Source organism: Mobula hypostoma, chromosome 11, assembly GCF_963921235.1.
Source record: "Mobula hypostoma chromosome 11, sMobHyp1.1, whole genome shotgun sequence".
NCBI classification, from domain to species: domain Eukaryota; kingdom Metazoa; phylum Chordata; class Chondrichthyes; order Myliobatiformes; family Myliobatidae; genus Mobula; species Mobula hypostoma.
The window spans coordinates 27,775,491-27,794,736 of NC_086107.1; the positions used below are offsets into that span (position 1 = coordinate 27,775,491).

At 40.7% G+C, this 19,246-nt stretch overlaps 1 protein-coding gene across 5 annotated transcripts in view; it reads right to left on the reverse strand.

The window, feature by feature from the left end:
- alkbh3 (alkB homolog 3, alpha-ketoglutarate dependent dioxygenase) overlaps positions 1-19,246 on the reverse strand; it is a 128,130-nt gene that overhangs the window by 80,913 nt on the left and 27,971 nt on the right. For all 5 annotated transcript variants that reach the window (XM_063061786.1, XM_063061785.1, XM_063061783.1 and 2 more), the window contains exons 4-6: positions 11,966-12,000; positions 11,604-11,651; positions 7,572-7,675 (exon numbers count right to left, since the gene is read on the reverse strand). In XM_063061786.1, the coding sequence (XP_062917856.1) occupies positions 7,572-7,675; positions 11,604-11,651; positions 11,966-12,000 (187 nt within the window). The remainder of the gene's footprint in view (positions 1-7,571; positions 7,676-11,603; positions 11,652-11,965; positions 12,001-19,246) is intronic.

The window sequence follows — 19,246 nt, forward strand, 5'->3', positions numbered from 1 at the left end:
ACTGTGCAAATGTAAATATAAATAAAAATAAATAGCAATAAATAATGAGAGCATGAAAAAAGATAGAGTCCTTAAAGTGAGATCACTGGTTGTGGGAACACCAGAAATTGAATGAATGCAGTTATCCCCTTTTGTTCAAGAACCTGATGGTTGAGGGGGAGTAATGGTTCTTGAACCCGATGGTGTGAGTCCTGAAGCACCTGTACCTTCTACCTGATGGTAGCAGTGAGAAAAGAGCATAGCCTGGGTGGTGAGGATCTTTGATGGTGGATGCTGCTTTTCTAAGGCAGTGTTTCATGTAGATGTGTTCATGGTTGGGAGGGTTTTACCTGTGATGTACTGGGCTGAATCCACTACCTTTTTTTAGGATTTTCTGCTCAAAGGCATTGGTGTTCCCATACCAGCTGTAATACAGCCAGTCAGCACACCTTCCACGACATATCTGTAGAGGTTTGCCAAGGTTTTTGATGACACGCTGAATCTCCGCAGACTCCTGAGGAAGTAAAGACGCTGTCATACTTTCTTTGTAATTGTATTTATGTGATCGGTCCAGGACAGGTCACCCAGGAATTTAAAGTTACTGACCCTCTCCACCTCTGATCCTCCGATGATTACTGGCTCATTGAACTCTGCTTTCTCTCTCCTGAAGTCTTCAATCAGTTCCTTGGTCTTATTGACATTGAGTGAGAGGTTATTGTTATTACACCACTCAGCCAAATTTTCAATTTCCCTTCTGTATGTTGATTTATCATCACCTTTGGTACAGTCTGCAATATTGGTGTTATCAGCAAACTTGTATATGGTGGAGCTATACTTAGCCACACAGTCATAGGTGTAAAGCGAGTTGAGCAGGGGGTTAAGCACATATCCCTGTGGTGCTTCTGTGCTGATGGAGATTGTGGAGGAGATGCTTTGCCAATCTAAACTGACTGAGGTTTGGAAGTGAGCAAATCCAGGGTCCCATTGCACAAGGGGGTACTGAGGCCCAGGTCTTGGAGTTTATTGATTAGTTTTCAGGGGATGATGGTATTAAATGCTGAGTTATAATTGACAGAGAGCATCCTGACATATGCATCTTTGCTGTCCAAATATTCCAGGATTGTGTGATGACCAAATGAGATGGCACCTGCTGTACACCTGTTGCTTTGTAGGCAAATTGGAGCAGATCCAACTCATCACTCAGACGGGAGCTGATATGTTTCAACACCTGCCTCTCAAAACACTTCATCACTATGGATACAAGTGCCACTGGGCAACAGTCTTTTAGATAAGTTACCACGCTCTTTTTGGGCACCTGTACAATTGAAGACTCCTTGAAGCGGGTGGGTACCACACATTGCTAGAGCGAGAGGCTGAAGATATCCATGAACACACCAGCCAGTTGGTCAGCACAGGTCTTCAGTACATGGCCAGTCTCCATCCACACTGGATGCTTTCTTTGGATTCACTCTCTTGAAGGCAGCTCGCGTGTCATCTTCAGAAACCAAGACCAAAGCATCATTGGGAGACGTGGGTATGCAATGGTTCTCGTGGTCAAAGTAAGCATAGAAGGCATTGAGCTCATCTAGAAGTGAAGCTCTGGTGTCCCCTATGTTGCAAGATTTAATTTTGTTGGAGGTTATGGCATTCAAACCCTGCCATCTGTCGAGCATCTTGGATGAGGGTCGATATCACTCTAACTTTCCTAAATGCATTCAATGTGGTTCAATGGTTACTTATTTCCACTGAGAAGGAAATCCTAAATTCTGGAATTTTACATGATTAAGATGTGTAAATACAATATTTCTTCTAAGGATATCATTTGATAGCACATTAGTTAAATGCAACTGAATAAAAAATGCTTACATGCAAAACTCATTAACCCTTCATGAAGGGTTCCTATATAGGTGATTCCCACTGCAATTCCTTACAATAGGCAGAGAAACTCCTGAGAGGAAGTAAATAACCAAATCTGGTGAAAAAGAATATTGTAAACAAGGGAAAATGAATTCTTCTCCATGCGTGCATGAGATTGCTTTTTGGGGAAGATCACTACAGGTCAATGGCACTGAGTGACGAGATATGGGTCTACAAACAAAATTATCTACATGTTGGATTACAGTTCTTCATATTTTGAGTCTTTCTCCAAAAAAGAACAAATGAATAAATCAATTTGAGTTAGACTGTTAAAGCAAATCACTTGCCTAGGAATGGCGTAAAAAGTACAATCTTTATTTAAAAGAATTAAAAAGACATTAATCAGCTTCTGTAAAAAAGTACTTGAAGTCAAAGGCTATTCTTATTCAACATATGAAATTTAGTAAAGGATTATGTTTAGTGATTGAACTTCAACCAATGTTCCATTAAATATGAAGCTAACAGCTAATTTGAAGTGAATTATCCCAAACACATTCCTACAAATATGTAAGTGGAGACTATATACATACACCAGTGGCACTTTATTCAGAACCTCCTATATCTAATAAAACGGCCACTGATACATGCTCATGGTCTTCTGCTGCAGTAGCTCATCCACTTCAATGTTCAACATGTTATGCGCTCAGAGATGCTCTTCTGCACACCATGTTGTAAACCATACTTATTTGAGTTACTATCACCTTCCTGGCAGCTTGAATCAGTCTGGCCATTCTCCTCTGACCTTTCTCATTAATAAGGCATTTTGGCCCACAGAACTGCCACTCACTGCATTTTTTGTTGTTTCTTGCATCATTCTCTGTAAACTCTATAACATAGAACATAGAAATCTTCAGCACATTAAAGGCCCTTCGGCCCACAACATTGTGCCGACCATGTAACCTACTCTAGAATTTCCCTACCACATAGCCCTCTATTTTTTAAGCTCCATGTAGCTATCTAAGAGTCTCTTAAAAGACCCTATTGTATCCGTTTCCACCGCACCCACCAGCAGTGCATTCCACGCACCCACCACTCTCTGTGTGAAAAACATACCCCTGAAATCCCCTCAGTACCTATTTCCAAGCACCTTAAAACTAATCCCCCTCGAGTTAGCCATCTCATTCCTGGGAAAAAGCCTCTGACTATCCACACGATCAGTGCCCCTCATCATTTTATACACCTCTATCAGGTCACCTCTCATCCTCCGTCGGTCCAAGGAGAAAAGGCCAAGTTCACTTAACTTATTCTCATAAGGTACGCCCTACAATCCAGGCAACATCCTTGTAAATCTCCTCTGCACTCTCTATAGTATCCACATCCTTCCTGTAGTAATGTAACCAGAACTGAACACAGTACTCCAAGTGGGGTCTGACCAAAGTCTTAATGTAGCTGTAACATTACCTCACGGCTCTTGAACTTAATCCCATGGTTGATAAATATCAACACACCATACGCCTTCTTAACAACACTGCCAATCTGCATAGCAGCTTTGAGTGTCCTATCGACACGGACTCCAAGATCTCTCAGATCGTCCACACCGCCAAGAGTCTTAAATTTAATATTATATTCTGTCTTCAAATTTGACCTACCAAAATGAACCGCTTCACACTTATCTGGGTTGAAGTCCATCTGCCACTTTTCAGCCCAGTTCTGCATCCTATCAATATCCCACTGTAACCTCTGACAACCCTCCAGACTATCCACATCACCCCCAACCTTTGCATCATCAGCAAACTTACTAACCCACCCTTCTACTTCTTCAACCAGGTCATTTATAAAAATCACAAAGAGGAGGGGTCCCAGAACAATCCCTGTAACACTGGTCACCCACCTCCATGCAGAATACCAATCACCTACAACCGCCCTTTGCCTTCTGTGGGCAAGCCAATTCTGGATCCACAAAGCAAGGTAGGTCTCCTTAGATCCCATGCCTCTTTCCTTTCTGAAGAAGCCTTGCATTGGGAACCTCTAGAGACGGTTTTGCATAAAAAAACCAGGAGACCAAAAGTTTCTGAGATGAACAAATCACCCCATCTAGCACCAAATATTATTCCATGGTCAAACTCACTGAGATTACATTTCCTCTCTATTCTGATGTTTGGTCAGAACAACAACTGAACTTCTTGACCATGTCTGCACTATTTTATGCATTGAGTTGTTACCACGATTGGCTGAGTAGATGTTTGCATTAACAAGCAGGCGTACATGTTTACCTAATAAAGTGGCCACTGAGTGTAAGTGTAGCTTTAAATTGTGAGTGCAATATTAAATATTAATATACTTTACCAAGTTTTAAAACAAGGAATGTACTGTTCACCAATTGTGCAGCTGTTCGATTAACTTTGACTCAGTAGGTCTTGGTAATTACCACCTCAATATGCAACCTATCTTTATTAACCAATAAATGCTGAAAATAAGATATGTGCCCATTAAGGGTATTTTGAAAAAGGCTGTAAAGATTATTGAATAGTCTAAATTTAACATCTGTCTGCAAGTAACATAACAATATTGTATGGAAAAACATACCCAATTTATTTTTTTTGTGTTTTAGTAGGTATTTTAATACAGCAGTTTCTATATGGAACCATCATGGGCTTGAATGCAGGTTTCACTTTTGCTGGTGTTCTTTAGAACTGACAGGAAGTCTTTAACAGCAGCCTGAGATTAGCACTGTTAGCTTTCCTTCCCCAGTGGTGTTATAAGGTATTAGCATTGTAAATACTCATTTTGCTTCTGATAATGCAGTTCAAAAAGTTATTTTAAAATGTCAGCAACTATTTGTGGATTATTTAAATAACTCCTGTAAGTAAACCTATATAACATATCGAGGTAAATTCAAACTGTCAGCTTTCTTTTGTAAACACAGAGACCCAAGAAAAAACCTTCAGAGATTGCAAGCTTCAACAATGTCTTGAAGCATATATAATATAGGCCAGAATCATATCTGTTGGGACTCTTCATTATTTAGACAGGAAACTTAAGTTCATAAGAACACAAGGAAGCAGGAGCAAGAGCAGCATCCTCAAGCCTGCCTGATGATTCAACATGATCACGGCTAATCTGATACAGACTTTAATATCTCTTCTGTGCCAGTTCCCTAGACCTCAATTCCTCAACATTCAAAAAACTTATCTACCTCCAATCTAAATACTTTCAGTGATGTGGCTTTCAGGTACAGAATTCCAGAAGTACACCATCTCAGCAAGAGGAAATGCTTGCTCACTTCTTAAGTGACTGATCTTTTATCTACAAACCCCATTTCAAGAAAAGTTGAGATATTGTCCAAAGTGCAATAAAAACAAAAATCTGTGATATATTAATTCACGTGAACCTTCATTTAACTGACAAAAGTACAAAGAAAAGATTTTCAATAGCTTTACTGACCAACTTAATTGTATTTTGTAAACATACACAAATTTAGAATTTGATGGCTGCAACACACTCAACAAAAGTTGGGACAGAGGCTTGTTTACCATTGTGTTACATCACCTTTCCTTTTAATAACACTTTTTAATCGTTTTGGAACTGAGGATACTAATTGTAGTAGATTTGCAATGGAAACTTTGTCCATTCTTGCTTGATATAAGACTTCAGCTGGTCAACAGTCCGTGGTCTCTGTTGTCTGATTCTCCTTTTCATGATGCACCATACATTTTCAATAGGAGATAGATCTGGACTGGCAGCAGGCCAGTCAAGCACACGCACTCTGTGTCTACAAAGCCACGCTGTTGTAGCCCGTGCAGAATGTGGTCTGGCATTGTCCTGCTGAAATAAGCACAGACGTCCCGAGAAGAGATGTCGCCTTGATGGCCACATATGTCTCTCTAAAATCCTAATACACGCCTCAGAGTCAATGGTACCTTCACATAGATGCAACTCACCCCTGCCGTGGGCACTGATGCACCCCCATACCATCACAGATGCTGGCTTTTGGACCTTTCGCTGATAACAATCTAGATGGTCGTTTTCATCTTTGGCACGGAGAACCCGACACCCGTTTTTTCCAAAGACTAGCTGAAATGTGGACTCATCTGACCACAGCAAGCGGTTCCACAGTCTTTCAGTCCATCTGAGATGAGCTCGGGCCCAGAGAACTTGCCGGCGTTTCTGTATAGAGTTGATGTATGGCTTCCTCCTTGTGTAATACAGTCTCAAGTTGCATTTCTGGATGCAGCGACGGACTGTGTTGAGTGACAATGGTTTTCCGAAGTACTCCCCAGCCCAGGTGGCTATAATTGTCACAGTAGCATGACGGTTTCTTAGGCAGTGCCGCCTGAGGGCTCGAAGATCACGCGCATTCAACAGTGGTTTCCGATCTTGCCCTTTACGCACTGAGATGTCTCTGAATTCTCTGAATCTTTTCACAATATTATGCACTGTAGATGTTGAAAGACCTAAATTCTCTGCAATCTTGCGTTGAGAAATGTTCCTTTTGAACTGATCAACAATTCTCTCACGAATTTTGGCACAAAGGGGTGAGCCACGACCCATCCTTGCTTGCAAAAACTGAGCCTTTGATGGATGCTACTTTTATACCCAGTCATGATACCTCACCTGCTACCAATTAGCCTGCTTAATGTGGAGTCTTCCAAACCGGTGTTACTTGAATATTCTGTGCACTTTTCAATCTTATTTTAACTCTGTCCCAACTTTTGTTGAGTGTGTTGCAGCCATCAAATTCTAAATTTGTGCATATTTACAAAATACAATTAAGTTGGTCAGTAAAACTATTGAAAATCTTTTCTTTGTACTTTTGTCAGTTAAATAAAGGTTCACGTGAATTAACATATCACAGATTTTTGTTTTTATTGCATTTTGGAAAATATCCCAACTTTTCTGGAAATGGGGTTTGTATATCCATGTCCCCTTTTTCAAGGCCTTCCTACTAGTGGAAATGCATGCAGGGGCAACTTCAAGTCCCTGCATTAGTCATCATATTAAGTCAAAGGGGCAAATCTGAGGCTTCACTGGCAATGAATGCCTTCTCTGTCTCTTAATAGGCTGTTGTGGAATTTTTGTTCACATGAGCACTGGCTTTCTGAAGGCAAGAACGTTTGGTAAAGAATGCAAAATAAAAATAGAAAATGCTGGAAATACTCAGTATGTCAGGTTGCAATTGTGGGAAAAGAAATAGATATAACATTTCAGGTTGTAGACCCTTCATCATACTTCTTCAACCTGAAACATTTACTGTACTTCTCTTCTCACAGGTGTGGCCTGACCTGTCAAGTACTTCCAGCATTTTCTGTTTTTATCTTAGATTTTCAGCAACTGCAGTTTTGGTAAAGAAAGTAATTTTATTTTCTTGTTGTACTGTGACTGCCAAAAAAAAAAGAATGCTTCTTCAGTTAGTTTGCAACTTGAAAAGCGACATCAAGTGGTACGATGATGGGAGGGGGCTGAAGATATGAGCTGCATGTTGCATTAATGACAGGGATAATGAATTCTGCAGTGGCTAACTGAAGTGGTAAAAGGTGACAACACATCATTCACAACATCGAGTGAATGTTTTATGAATAGCATCAATTGAGACTTGGACACAGGTATTTGCATAGAGAAGAAACCAATGAAACTAAACAAAATCTCCTACCTTAGTACATCTGAAGCACTAAGATTAAACTTTTCTGTCAAAGATATATTAGAAAACAGCAAAACTATAAGAAAAACAAAACAACCTCGTCCAATGTTAGATTTTTGCTGCCATGGTATTTCCCTCGACAGTTGTTCAAACATCCAATCAGCTTCTTTTGACTCAATGAAACCAGGTTTCAGATGCAGTCTGAAGAAAAGAAAGGAAAAATTAGAACTAAAACAGTGATAATGTCTCACTGAGCGATTTGTAAGAGCTAGTAATTTTTGCTACATTTATTCAAATATTGATATCCTACAATCTACGACTCAGACTATTCAGGGCCCAAAATATTGATGCAATTACAAAGAAGGCAAGCCATGACAGCAGCTATATTTCATTATGAGTTTGAGGAGACTTGGGATGTCACCAGAATCTTGCAAATCTTTACACATTGAGAACATTTTATCTGGTTGCATCACTGTCTAGTATGGAGGACCACTGCACAGGAATGGAAGAAGCTGCAGCCAGCTCCATCATGGGCACTAGCCTCGCCAGCATTTTGAAGATACCCTCAAAGGCGATGCCTCCAAAAGACGACATCCATTATTATTACCATCACCCAGGCCATGCCCTCTTCTTATTGCTACCATCAAGAAGGAACAATATTCGCTGTAATTTTTAACGACCACTGTGTGCAAAAATCTTGTGCTGTGCAACTTCTTGACCAGTGACAACAGCATATGTGCACTAAATAAATTCTTTGATAAAAGCAGTATAAATAAGTCAGTTCTAAAATCTGCAGACAAATCATCACAAGCTCTGTGTTGTCAACACCATTCTGCATCAGGCACTGGAAAAAGAAACGTGATTGTGTACTTAACAAGCCAACGAAGTAGAGGGTGATGATCTTTTGTGCGCAGTTTAAATTAGATTATGAGGACACTCAGTCCTCGTTTATTGTCAGTTAGAAATGCATGCATTAAAAAATGATACAACATTCCTCCAGAATGATATCACAAGAAAACACAGGACAAACCAAGACTAAAACTGACAAAACCACATAATTATAACATATAGTTACTACAGTGCAAAGCAATACCATAACATGATAAAAAGCAAACCATGGGCACGGTAAAAAAAAAGTCTCAAAGTCCCGATAACCTCATCATCTCACGCAGGTGGCAGAAGGGAGAAACTCTCTCTGCCATGAACCTCCAAGCGCTGCAAACTTGCCGATGCAGCACCATTGGAAGCACCCGACTGCAGCGGACTCTGAGTCCGTCCAAAAACTTTGAGCCTCCGACCAGCCCCTCTGACACAGCCTCTCCGAGCACCATCCTCTGCCGAGTGCTTCGATCCCACCCTGGCCGCCGAGCAACAAGCAAAGCCGAGGACTCAGGGTCTTCCCCTCCGGAAATTCTGGACCACACCGTAGCAGCAGCAGTGAAGCAGGCATTTCAGAAGTTTCACCAGATGTTCCTCTGTGCTCTCACGTCCGTCTCCATCAAATCAGGATTGTGCACGGTACCCTATTTGACAAATAACAGACATCACCACCGGAGTGGCTGCTGCGAGCTGCGTTGCGTCGCCATCTTCTCCTCCCTCTTCAAAATTCCTTGGTGCACTAGAAGCAAAAGATATATGCACGCACCCACCTTTGAGGGATCATTGAGGAGGTAGTACAGGAACCTGACGACACAATATCAACATTTTAGGAACAGTTTCTTCCCCACCGCCATTAAGTTTCTGAATGGACAATGACCCCATGTATATATTTCTTATTGCAATTTATAGTTTTTCTTATTATGTATTGTAATGTATTGCTGCCTCAAACTAACGTTCTTCATGACATATGCCAGTGATACTACTCCTGATTCTGATTCTGTATTATTAGATTTCTACTCTCTTTTCATTATTAATTTATTTTTGGGGTGACTGGGCATCACAGGGAAGGTCTATTGCCCATCCTTAACTGCCTTTAAAATGATCACTTGCTCAGTCATTCCATTGGTTATTTTAAGAATTAAACACATGGTGCAGGTCTGGAGTCACATATTAGGCCAGATCAATTTCCCTTGGGATCAATAAAGTATGACTATGACTATGAATATGAGATCAGACTTTCTCATCTGAAGGACATTAGTGAAACAGAAGTTATTTTTAAGCAACAATCGGTGAGTTTTTTTATGGTCAAGTGCAAATTTTCTTCCAAGATTCCATATTCTGGTGGGATTTAATTAATAGAATATAAATTGTTATTTCAAGCATTTGAATTATTGGTCAGGTAACTTAATTACCCTGTAGCAGAAACAAAGAAGAAATGCAGTTACAATGAGAATGCAAACTATGCAGGTGTACGTCCATGAACGTATACACATACACAGCTGCATTATACATGCTAAACAAAAGCAGCATACAGTAAGCCACACTGAGCAACCTCATAATCATCAGTGCAAATCTAAGGAGGGTAATCCCACCAAAATTAATTGTGAATGGTGGTGAACAGCTAAACAGCTAACAGGAGGAGTCTCCAAGATCACCCCCACTCTTGATGATGATGATGATGGAATCCAGCTTAAGAGTGCTAAATAGAAGGTTGAAACATTTACAATTACATTCTGTACAAGTACTGAATATTTAATCCAACTTTGCTTCCTCCTGAAAACTCCACTAACACAGAGGAGCAAGTCTTCAAATATGCAGATAAAACATGGACCAAACAACTGAATTCTAGATACAAATTAAGAGCAGCATTTGGCTAAGTGTGACATTGAGCTCAGGAAACCCATTAAAGTCAGAAGTGGAGATGTTTGCTGACGAAGTTGTCCGTAACTACATACAGCACGACTTAGACAAGGCTGATCAGCAGCAAGGAATATTTGCATGACTCAAGTGTCATGCAAAAACCATCTAAAAAAAAATCAAACCCCTTTACCTTTGACATTCAGTAGTACTATCATCGCTAACCCCCACTAAAAACATCCTAGTGGTCAAGAACGAACAGTAACTCAAATGAAACAGGCAGAAGAATATTGTGGCCACAGGGGCAGGTCAGAGATTGGGTATCCTGTGTTAAATATCTCAACCCAAAGAATTCTAGTATCTTCAAAGCACAAGTCAGGAGTATGATGGAATGCTCACTGTAGCTCCACAAGATTCCTGGTATTCAACATTATCCAGGTCTGACAGCCCAGTTGACTACAGCCCATTCACCACTCTACACATTCAATCCCTTCATTATTGTCAAATCATTCTGCAGTGTGTGCCATTCATAAACTACTCTATATAGCACCTCCCAAATCCACAACATCCAGAGATGAAGGCTTCAGAGGCATGTAAAGACTATATTCAAATTGTGAAACACCCTCCAGTTGGAAATATATCTGCATTCCTTCATCATCTCAGGGTCTAAATGATGAAATTCCCTTTCTAAGGTTATAGGAATACTTCTCTGAGAAGGACTGCAAATGCTTGAGGAAGTGGCTCACTGCCACCTTCGTAAATCAATTAGGGATGGTCAAAATATTCTGGCTATGTCACCAATGTCCTGTTCTGAAAAATGAATTAGAAAAAATATATTAAATCGCACCTTTGTCACCTTTGTTTATTCAGAGCATTCTGCTACAACTACAGAAACACTGAAGAGAATTTTATTTAGAAGTCCCAAAGTAAGGGATACTTCGGTAAAACAATATTGCCTTTTTGGACAAGTGCAGAAAATAATGGTAAACAAAATGACACACACTGGGAAACGGAGATGTAGGTACTAATCATTGTGAGCATCGCAGTGGAAAATAAAACTGCTGCCTGAACTCATGATAGAGTAGTTCTACTTGTGCATATGAATATTTTGCGATATAAATATCTCAGATGCCAAATTGACAGAATATCAATGGCTTTTTTATGCCTGAGCTACGAAGCACCACAGTTCACAATGGACAGTGACTCCTGTTGGCAGTACTTAGGAAAGGTTTATGTGCAGAAGCATTCAACTCTAAAGTTCAGTCAACAAATCAATATTTCAATCATAAATTCATTGTTCTAGATTTTTAATAAGTATAATCAAATCTACATTTTGAATCATTTTATCTTAAAGTTATATGCATAGAACGGGAGAAAAATCTTCATTTCTTACCTGGAAATTCCTGTTGGCCCGCTGCTGATCTCATATAAACCTTCTTTGCTTAAAAACAAAGAATAGCACAGTTTAAAAATCCCAGTTAGAATCATGCAAGACTTATTAGATTCTGTATAGAAAATGAGTAAGTGCACTCAAGGTAAACTTTTGTACTAAAGGGGAATCAAGAGCTATAGCAATCAGGCAGGGAGATTGAGTTGCGGCCAAAGATCAGTTTAGCTAGAATCTTATTGAATAGCAAATCAAGTTTAAGAAGCCCCTCCCATTTCTTATGTTTATCATAGTATCTTGAATCAGTGTGAGAAAATTACAATGCAAGACTTTTTCCAATTTAAGAGTGACATTATTTATGTACTTACTCAATGATCCTTTCTTCTGGAATTTTACGCTGAACCTATGATGAAAATAAATTCCAAAAGAAGAATGAGAGTTCTAGGTAATTGATTTAACACAAAACAAAGCACTTGAGTAACAAACATATAACAAACACTGTGATTAAAAGCATAGAAATTACAATTATCAATTGATAAAATCCTTTTGTTAGCGGGATATTGTATAATAGATTAGAGGATATGAGAGGCTAGGCTTTCGTATTGCACTTGTGCAATGTGGTTAACATATCTTGAATTGAAAGTTATTTCTGTCAATAAAATGTACTGCGATCATAATGAATCTGCTAACCATTTTATATGTCATTAGACACACGTCACACCTTGGGATGATTTTGGTATACTGTATTAGAATGTTATGCAAATCTAAGCTATTGTTGTAAGCTAATAGAAATAAGATTAAGCTTGTCAAAAAGTGAATAGTCTCAATCTTAAAAACGCAAACATGAGGAATTCTGCAGATGCTGGAAATTCAAGCAACACACATCAAAGTTGCTGGTGAACGCAGCAGGCCAGGCAGCATCCCTAGGAAGAGGTACAGTCAACGTTTCAGGCCGAGACCCTTCGTCAGGACTAACTGAAGAAAGAGCTAGTAAGAGATTTGAAAGTGGGAGGGGGAGGGGGAGATCCAAAATGATAGGAGAAGACAGGAGGGGGAGGGATGGAGCCAAGAGCTGGACAGGTGATTGGCAAAAGGGATATGAGAGGAGAATGGACAAAGAAATGGCAGATGGAATACAGTGTCAGGAAGTGTATGGTCATGCACTTTGGTAGAAAAAATGAAAGGGTTGACTATTTTCTAAATGGAGGGAAAAGACAAAAACTGAGGCGCAAAGGGACTTGGGAGTCCTTGTGCAGAATTCCATAAAGGTTAATTAGCTGGTTGAGTCTATGGTGAGGAAGGCAAATGCAATGTTAGCATTGATTTCAAGAAGACTAGAATATAAAAGCAAAGATATAATGTTGAAACTTTATAAAGCACTGGTGAGGCATCACGAAGCATTGTACACAGGTTTGGGCCCCTTATCTTAGAAAGGAAGTACAGAAACGGAGAGGGTTCAAAGGGGGTTCATGAAAATTATTCTAGGACTGAATGGCTTGTCATATGAAGAACGTTTGATAGCTCTGGGCCTGTATTCACTAGAATTCAGAAGAATAAGGGGTGACCTCATTGAAACCTACCAAATGGTGCAAGGCCTTCATAGAGTGGATGTGGAGAGGATGCTTCCTATGGTGGGAGACTCTAGGACCAGAGGACACAGCCTCAAAATAAAGGGGCGTCCTTTTAGACTGGAGAGGAGGAGGAAGTTCCTTAGCCAGAGAGTGGTGAATCTGTGGAATTCTTTGCCACAGGTAGCTGTGGAGGCCAGGTATTTATGTATATTTAAAGCAACGGTTGATAGATTCTTGATTGGTCCAGGTATGAAGGGGTATGGGGAGAAGGCAGGAGATTGGGGCTGAAAGGAAAATTGGATCAGCCATGATGAAATGGCGGAGCAGACTCGATGGGCCAAATGGCCTAATGCTGCTCCTATATCTTGTGGTCTTATAAGTATAAAGTGAGCAGAACAGAGGGCTAAGCACACAGATTTGTTGTGCACCTGTGCTGATGGTGATTGTGGAGGGGATGATGTCAGAAGGCAGAAATACAGCAAATATAAAACACAATTGTGCAGTAATTACTATGAACTGAAGAGCAAAAAGGAGGGGAGGAGAAGATGGCGGCGTGACACAGTGCGTGCGGTCGCTCCGAAATGATATCGTATTTGTAAGTAGGTACCGTGCACAATCCTGATTTGATGGAGACAGATGTGAGAAGCACAGAGGAACACCTGGAGAAACTTCTGAAATGCCTGCTTTACTGCCGTTGCTACTGTGCAATTCAGAACCTCCGGAAGGGAAGGCCCCAAATCCTCGGCTTTGCCTATTGCCGGGGCCGGGGTTGAAGCGCTCGGCAGAGATGGTGCTTGGTGTCAGAGTGCTGGTCGGAGGCTCGAAGTTTTCGGATGGACTCAAGAATCGGCTGTGGTCGGGTGCTTCCAGGGTGCTGCATCGGCACATTTGCGGCGCTGGAGGTTCATGGCAGGAAGAGAGTTTCTCTTCCTTCTACCGTCTGCATGAGATGATGGGAATTTCGAGAAACTTTGAGACTTTTTTTTTTACCGTGCCCATGGTCTGTTCTTTATCAAATTATGGTATTGCTTTGCACTGTTGTAACTATATGTTATAATTATGTGGGTTTTGTCAGTTATTTAGTCTTGGTTTGTCTTGTGTTTCTGTGATATCATTCTGGAGGAACATTGTATCATTTCTTAATGCATACATTACTAAATGACAATAAAAGAGGACTGCGTGTCCTCATAATCTAATCTAATCTAATCTAAAAAAATGAAATAGCACTAGCGTATGCTCCTGCACCTTGCAATGCGCCAGTTGACAGCATTTGCTTGCAGATATCTCCTTGCACTGGAGCACCATATCAAAGTGTGTCTTTTCCCGAACTGATTATCTTCCAGTAATATACAATATTTGTCTCAATATGCATCCCTGGGAACACCTGGTGAACTACAGAGTCTTGAGATGAACCTTAACAAAGACCCAGTGCACCCTCTTTTTGAAGTAATTGCATGTCTGATGATCTCCAGATTCTTTCTTTGATAATTACCCTGGTAATACCACTATGTATTAAGACTGTTTAATATCATTTCTAGACCAAAGATAACACACAATAAATAACATAATTATAAAATAACACAATAAATATTAATGCATAAGATAGCTTATGTACAGAGCTTGACTATCTGTCCATAAAGTGATGCCAGGCACACAATTGTCTGTATGTAAGGTGATTCTGACAGGAAATGGTGAAGTAGTGATGGTGGGGGTATAGAGGGGTGGGTTAGTGGGTGAAGATTTTGATCAGCCTTACTGTTTGGGGAAGGGAAATGTTTTTGAGTCTGGTGCTCCTGGCATGGATACTGCGTAGAAAGGTTGGGACAACAGTCCATGAGCAGGGTGGGTGGGATCCTTCATAATGTTACAGCCCTTTCCCATTTGTATACATTATACATTTCTTGATGGCGGGTAAGCTTGTGTCAATGATGCATTGATCCTCTAAAAAAAGCAATGCTGCTGACTGGCACTTTCAAGATGCAGAAGTATGTGCTAACAGATGCACCTCTACCCAGCATCTTGCTAGCAAATGTACAGACACTGAATAACAAGATAGAAGACCTAAGGGTAAGATTGTTGTATTGGAGACATGTGGAATTGCTGCGTTTTCTATTTCACGGAGATGTGGTTCAATTGGGACACATCGGATACAGCACTCCAAATAAACAGGATCTCAATCCACCAGGTGAATCAAATTGCTGATTCAGAGAAGGAAAGAGGGGCAGGTCTGTTTCATGATAAACTCTTCATGGTGCTTGGATGTAGAGATCTTGTTTTATTTTTGTTCTCCTGACCTAGAACATCTAACGATAAAGTGCCATCCATTCTACTTACCAACAGAGTTCTACTCCGTGATCCTGACTGCAGTTTACATACTGCCAAAGGCAAGCACTTGATGTATTGAGTGTTACGATTAGGAAACAAGAAATAGCCTATCCCGGCACCTTACAGATCATTGCTGGGAACTTCAACCAGACTTCCCTGAAGAAATCGCTGCCCAATTATCATCAACATATCACCTGCAGCACCAGGGATCCAACACACGCAACTGGTGTTAACTTTGATAAGGAATGCCTACCTTCCATCCCTAGACTGCATTTCAGGAAATCTGATCATGTGGATGTCCATCTCCTCCCTGCATACAGGCAGAGGCTAAAAGAGCAAGGCTCCAGAGGCAAGGACAATAATGAGGTGATTGCAGGAAGCAGAGGAGCAGCTATGGGATTGCTTTGAGTCAGTGGACTAGGCCATGTTCAAAGATACATTAGAGTATCTGAACAAATTATCCACGGTTGTCATGGACTTCATAAAGTCATTTGTAAATGAGTGTGTCTCTATAAAATCATTCACAGTCTTCCCCAACCAGAAGTCCCGGATGAATAAAGAGATCCACAATCTGTTGAGCACAAGATCAATGCATTCAGGTCTGTCAACCAAATAAAATGCAAGAGGTCATCTCACATGCGAAGTAGCAATTCCACACCAAACTTGAATCACAGAAGTAGGCTCAATACCTGTGCCATCATCTCCTACAAAGTAAAACCAAACGACTTATGTGACAACAGTGTTTCATTAACAGATTAGCTCATTGTCTTTTATGCTATGTTCTGATTGACAGGACATGCATGTATCTTCAGAAACTTCCAGAACCCCTGGCGTACAGGAGTGAGATATGCCAACTAGTGGAGTGGTGCTGCAGCAACAAACCAGCACTCAATGTCAGTAAGACAAAAGAGCTGATTGTGGACTTCAGGAAGGGTAAGACAAAAGAACACATACCAATCCTCACACAGCAATCAGAAATGGAGAGAGTGAGCAGCTTCAAGTTCCTGGGTGTCAAGATCTCTGAGGATCTAACCTGGTCCCAACATATCCATGTAAAGAAGGCAAACAGTGGCTATACTTCATTAGGAGTCTGGAGAGATTTGACATGTAAACAAATACACACAAAAACTTCTGTAGTTGTACCATGGAGAGCATTCTGACAGGCTGCATCACTGTCTGGTATGGAGAGACTACTGCACAGGACCAAAAGAAACTGCAGAATGTTGTAAATCTAGTCAGCTCCATCTTGGGTACTAACCTACAAAGTACCTAGGACATCCGAGGCAGGTTCGATATTGTTGCTTAGAGTTAAATTGGATAGATATATGGGCAGGAAAGGAATGGAGGGTTATGGGCTGAGTGCAGGTCGGTGGGATTAGGTGAGAGTAAGAGTTCAGCACGGACTAGAAGGGCCGAGATGGCCTGTTTCCATGCTGTAATTGTTATATGGTTATCTTTAGGAACGGTGTATCAGAAAGGCAGCATCCATTATTAAGGACCTCCAGCACCCAGGGCATGCCCTTTTCTCACTGTTACCATCCGGTAGGAGGTACGGAAGCCTGAAGGCACACACTCAGTGATTCAGGAACAGCTTCTTCCCCTCTGCCACCCGATTCCTAAATGGACATTGAGTCTTTGGACACTACCTCACTTCTTAAAAAAATATACAGTATTTCTGTTTTTGCATGTTATTTTTTAATCTATTCAATATACGTAATTGATTTACTTGCTTATTTATTATTAATAATTATTTTATTTTATTTTTTTTTCCTTTGTTAGATTATGTATTGCATTAACCTGCTGCTGCTAAGTTAACAAATTTCACGTCACATGCCGGTGATAATAAACCTGATTCTGATTCTGACCCTGACCCTGTGATTTCAGTCTCTGAGGTTGGCATGAGAATATCTGTCAGGAAGATGAACCCACGTAAAGCATCTGACCTATTCAGTGCACCTGGCCACGCACTGAAGACATGTGCTATCAACTGGCCAAAGATATCAGTACTCACTGATACCTTTAACCTGTTGCTTCGGCGGTCTAAAGTACCCACCTGCTTCAAGCAGGCTTCAGTTATACTGTTGCCCACGAAGAATATAGTAACTTGCCTCAATGACTATTACCCAGTAGCACTTACATCCACTGTGATGAAGGGCAGTGACAGGTTGGTGATGAAACATATCAACTCCTGCCAGAAGAATGACTATGATCTGTTCCAATTTGCCTACCATCACAAGTCAACTGCAGATGACATTTCACTGGCCCTTCACTGAACCTTGGAACAGCTGGACAGAGAAGATGCTTACATCTAGATCCCTTTCATAGACTAAAACTCTGCATTCAACACAATCATACCCTCAAAAATAATCAACAAGCTCCAAGACCTATTCCTCAATACATCCTTGTGCAAATGGATCCTTGATTTCCTCACTTGCTCCAGATAGTTCAGATTGGCAACAACATCTACTCTACAATCACTAAGGCTGTGTGCTTAGCCCCCTGCTGTACTCGCTTTATACTTGTGACTGTGAGGCTAAGTACAGTTCCAATGCCATAATTAAGTTTGGTGATGACACCGCTGTTGCTGGATAAAGCAAAAGTGGAGATGAATCAGTATAGAGGAGGGAGATTGTAAATCTGCCTTAATGGTGGCACAACAACCTCTCACTCAATGTCAGCAAAACCAAAGATGCTTATTACTGACAACAGGAGGATGAAACCAGACATCCATGAGCCAGTTCTTGTTAGCGGATCAGGTGGAGAGAGTCAGAAACTTCGAATTCCTCAGCATTATCATTTCAAAGGATCTGTCCTGGGCCATCAAAAAGAAGACAGAGCAATGCCTCTACTTTCTTAGAGGACTGCGAAGATTCAGCCCATCATCTAAACTTTGTCAAACTTCTACAGATGTATGTTGGAGAGTATAAATTGGCTGCATTGTGGTCTGGTATGGAAACACCAATGTCCTTGAACAGAAAAGCCTACAAAAAGTAGTGAATACAGCCCAGTCCATCACTGGTAAAGTCCTCCTCACAGAAAAGCAGCATCCATCATCAAGGACCCCAATATCCAGGCTATGCTCTTTTCTCGCTGCTGCCATCAGGAAGGAGGTACGGGAGCTTAAATCCTCACACCACCAGGTTTAGGGACAGTTATTATCCCTACACCATCAGGTTCTTGAAACAGTGTGGATAACTTCACTCACCTCAACGACTGAACTCATTCCGCAACCTATGAACTCATGTTCAAGGACTGTATAGCTTATATTCTGAATATTTATTATTTATTTGCACAATTTATTGTAATTTGCGTATTGGGGGTCTGTCTGTCTTTGTTGTGTGCCGTATTTCATTGATTCAACTGTTTATTTTTGTACTTATTGTGAATGCTCACAAGAAAATGAATCTCAGGGTAGTACAAGGTGTCATATATGTACTTTAATAATAAATTTACTTGGAACTTTAAACTTTGAAGCTTCATGCAGCCACTGCAAAGGGGAAGGACCACGGTCTAGCATCTGGCCACCACTGGACATTGAGGAACAGGGCAATCAGTAACAAGCTCTCAAAGGCTTCACTAATGGATTTATTTTATGCAAGAATCATTAATGGTGCTGACCTTTTGTAAGGGAATGCACTGAATTGCTGGTACAATTAATGTAGATAATAACATGCCCCAATTGCCTTTATAGTACACATTATGAAAACAAATTTGGTGGAAAAAAAATTAGCCAAAGCTCTGTTTCCCACCCAG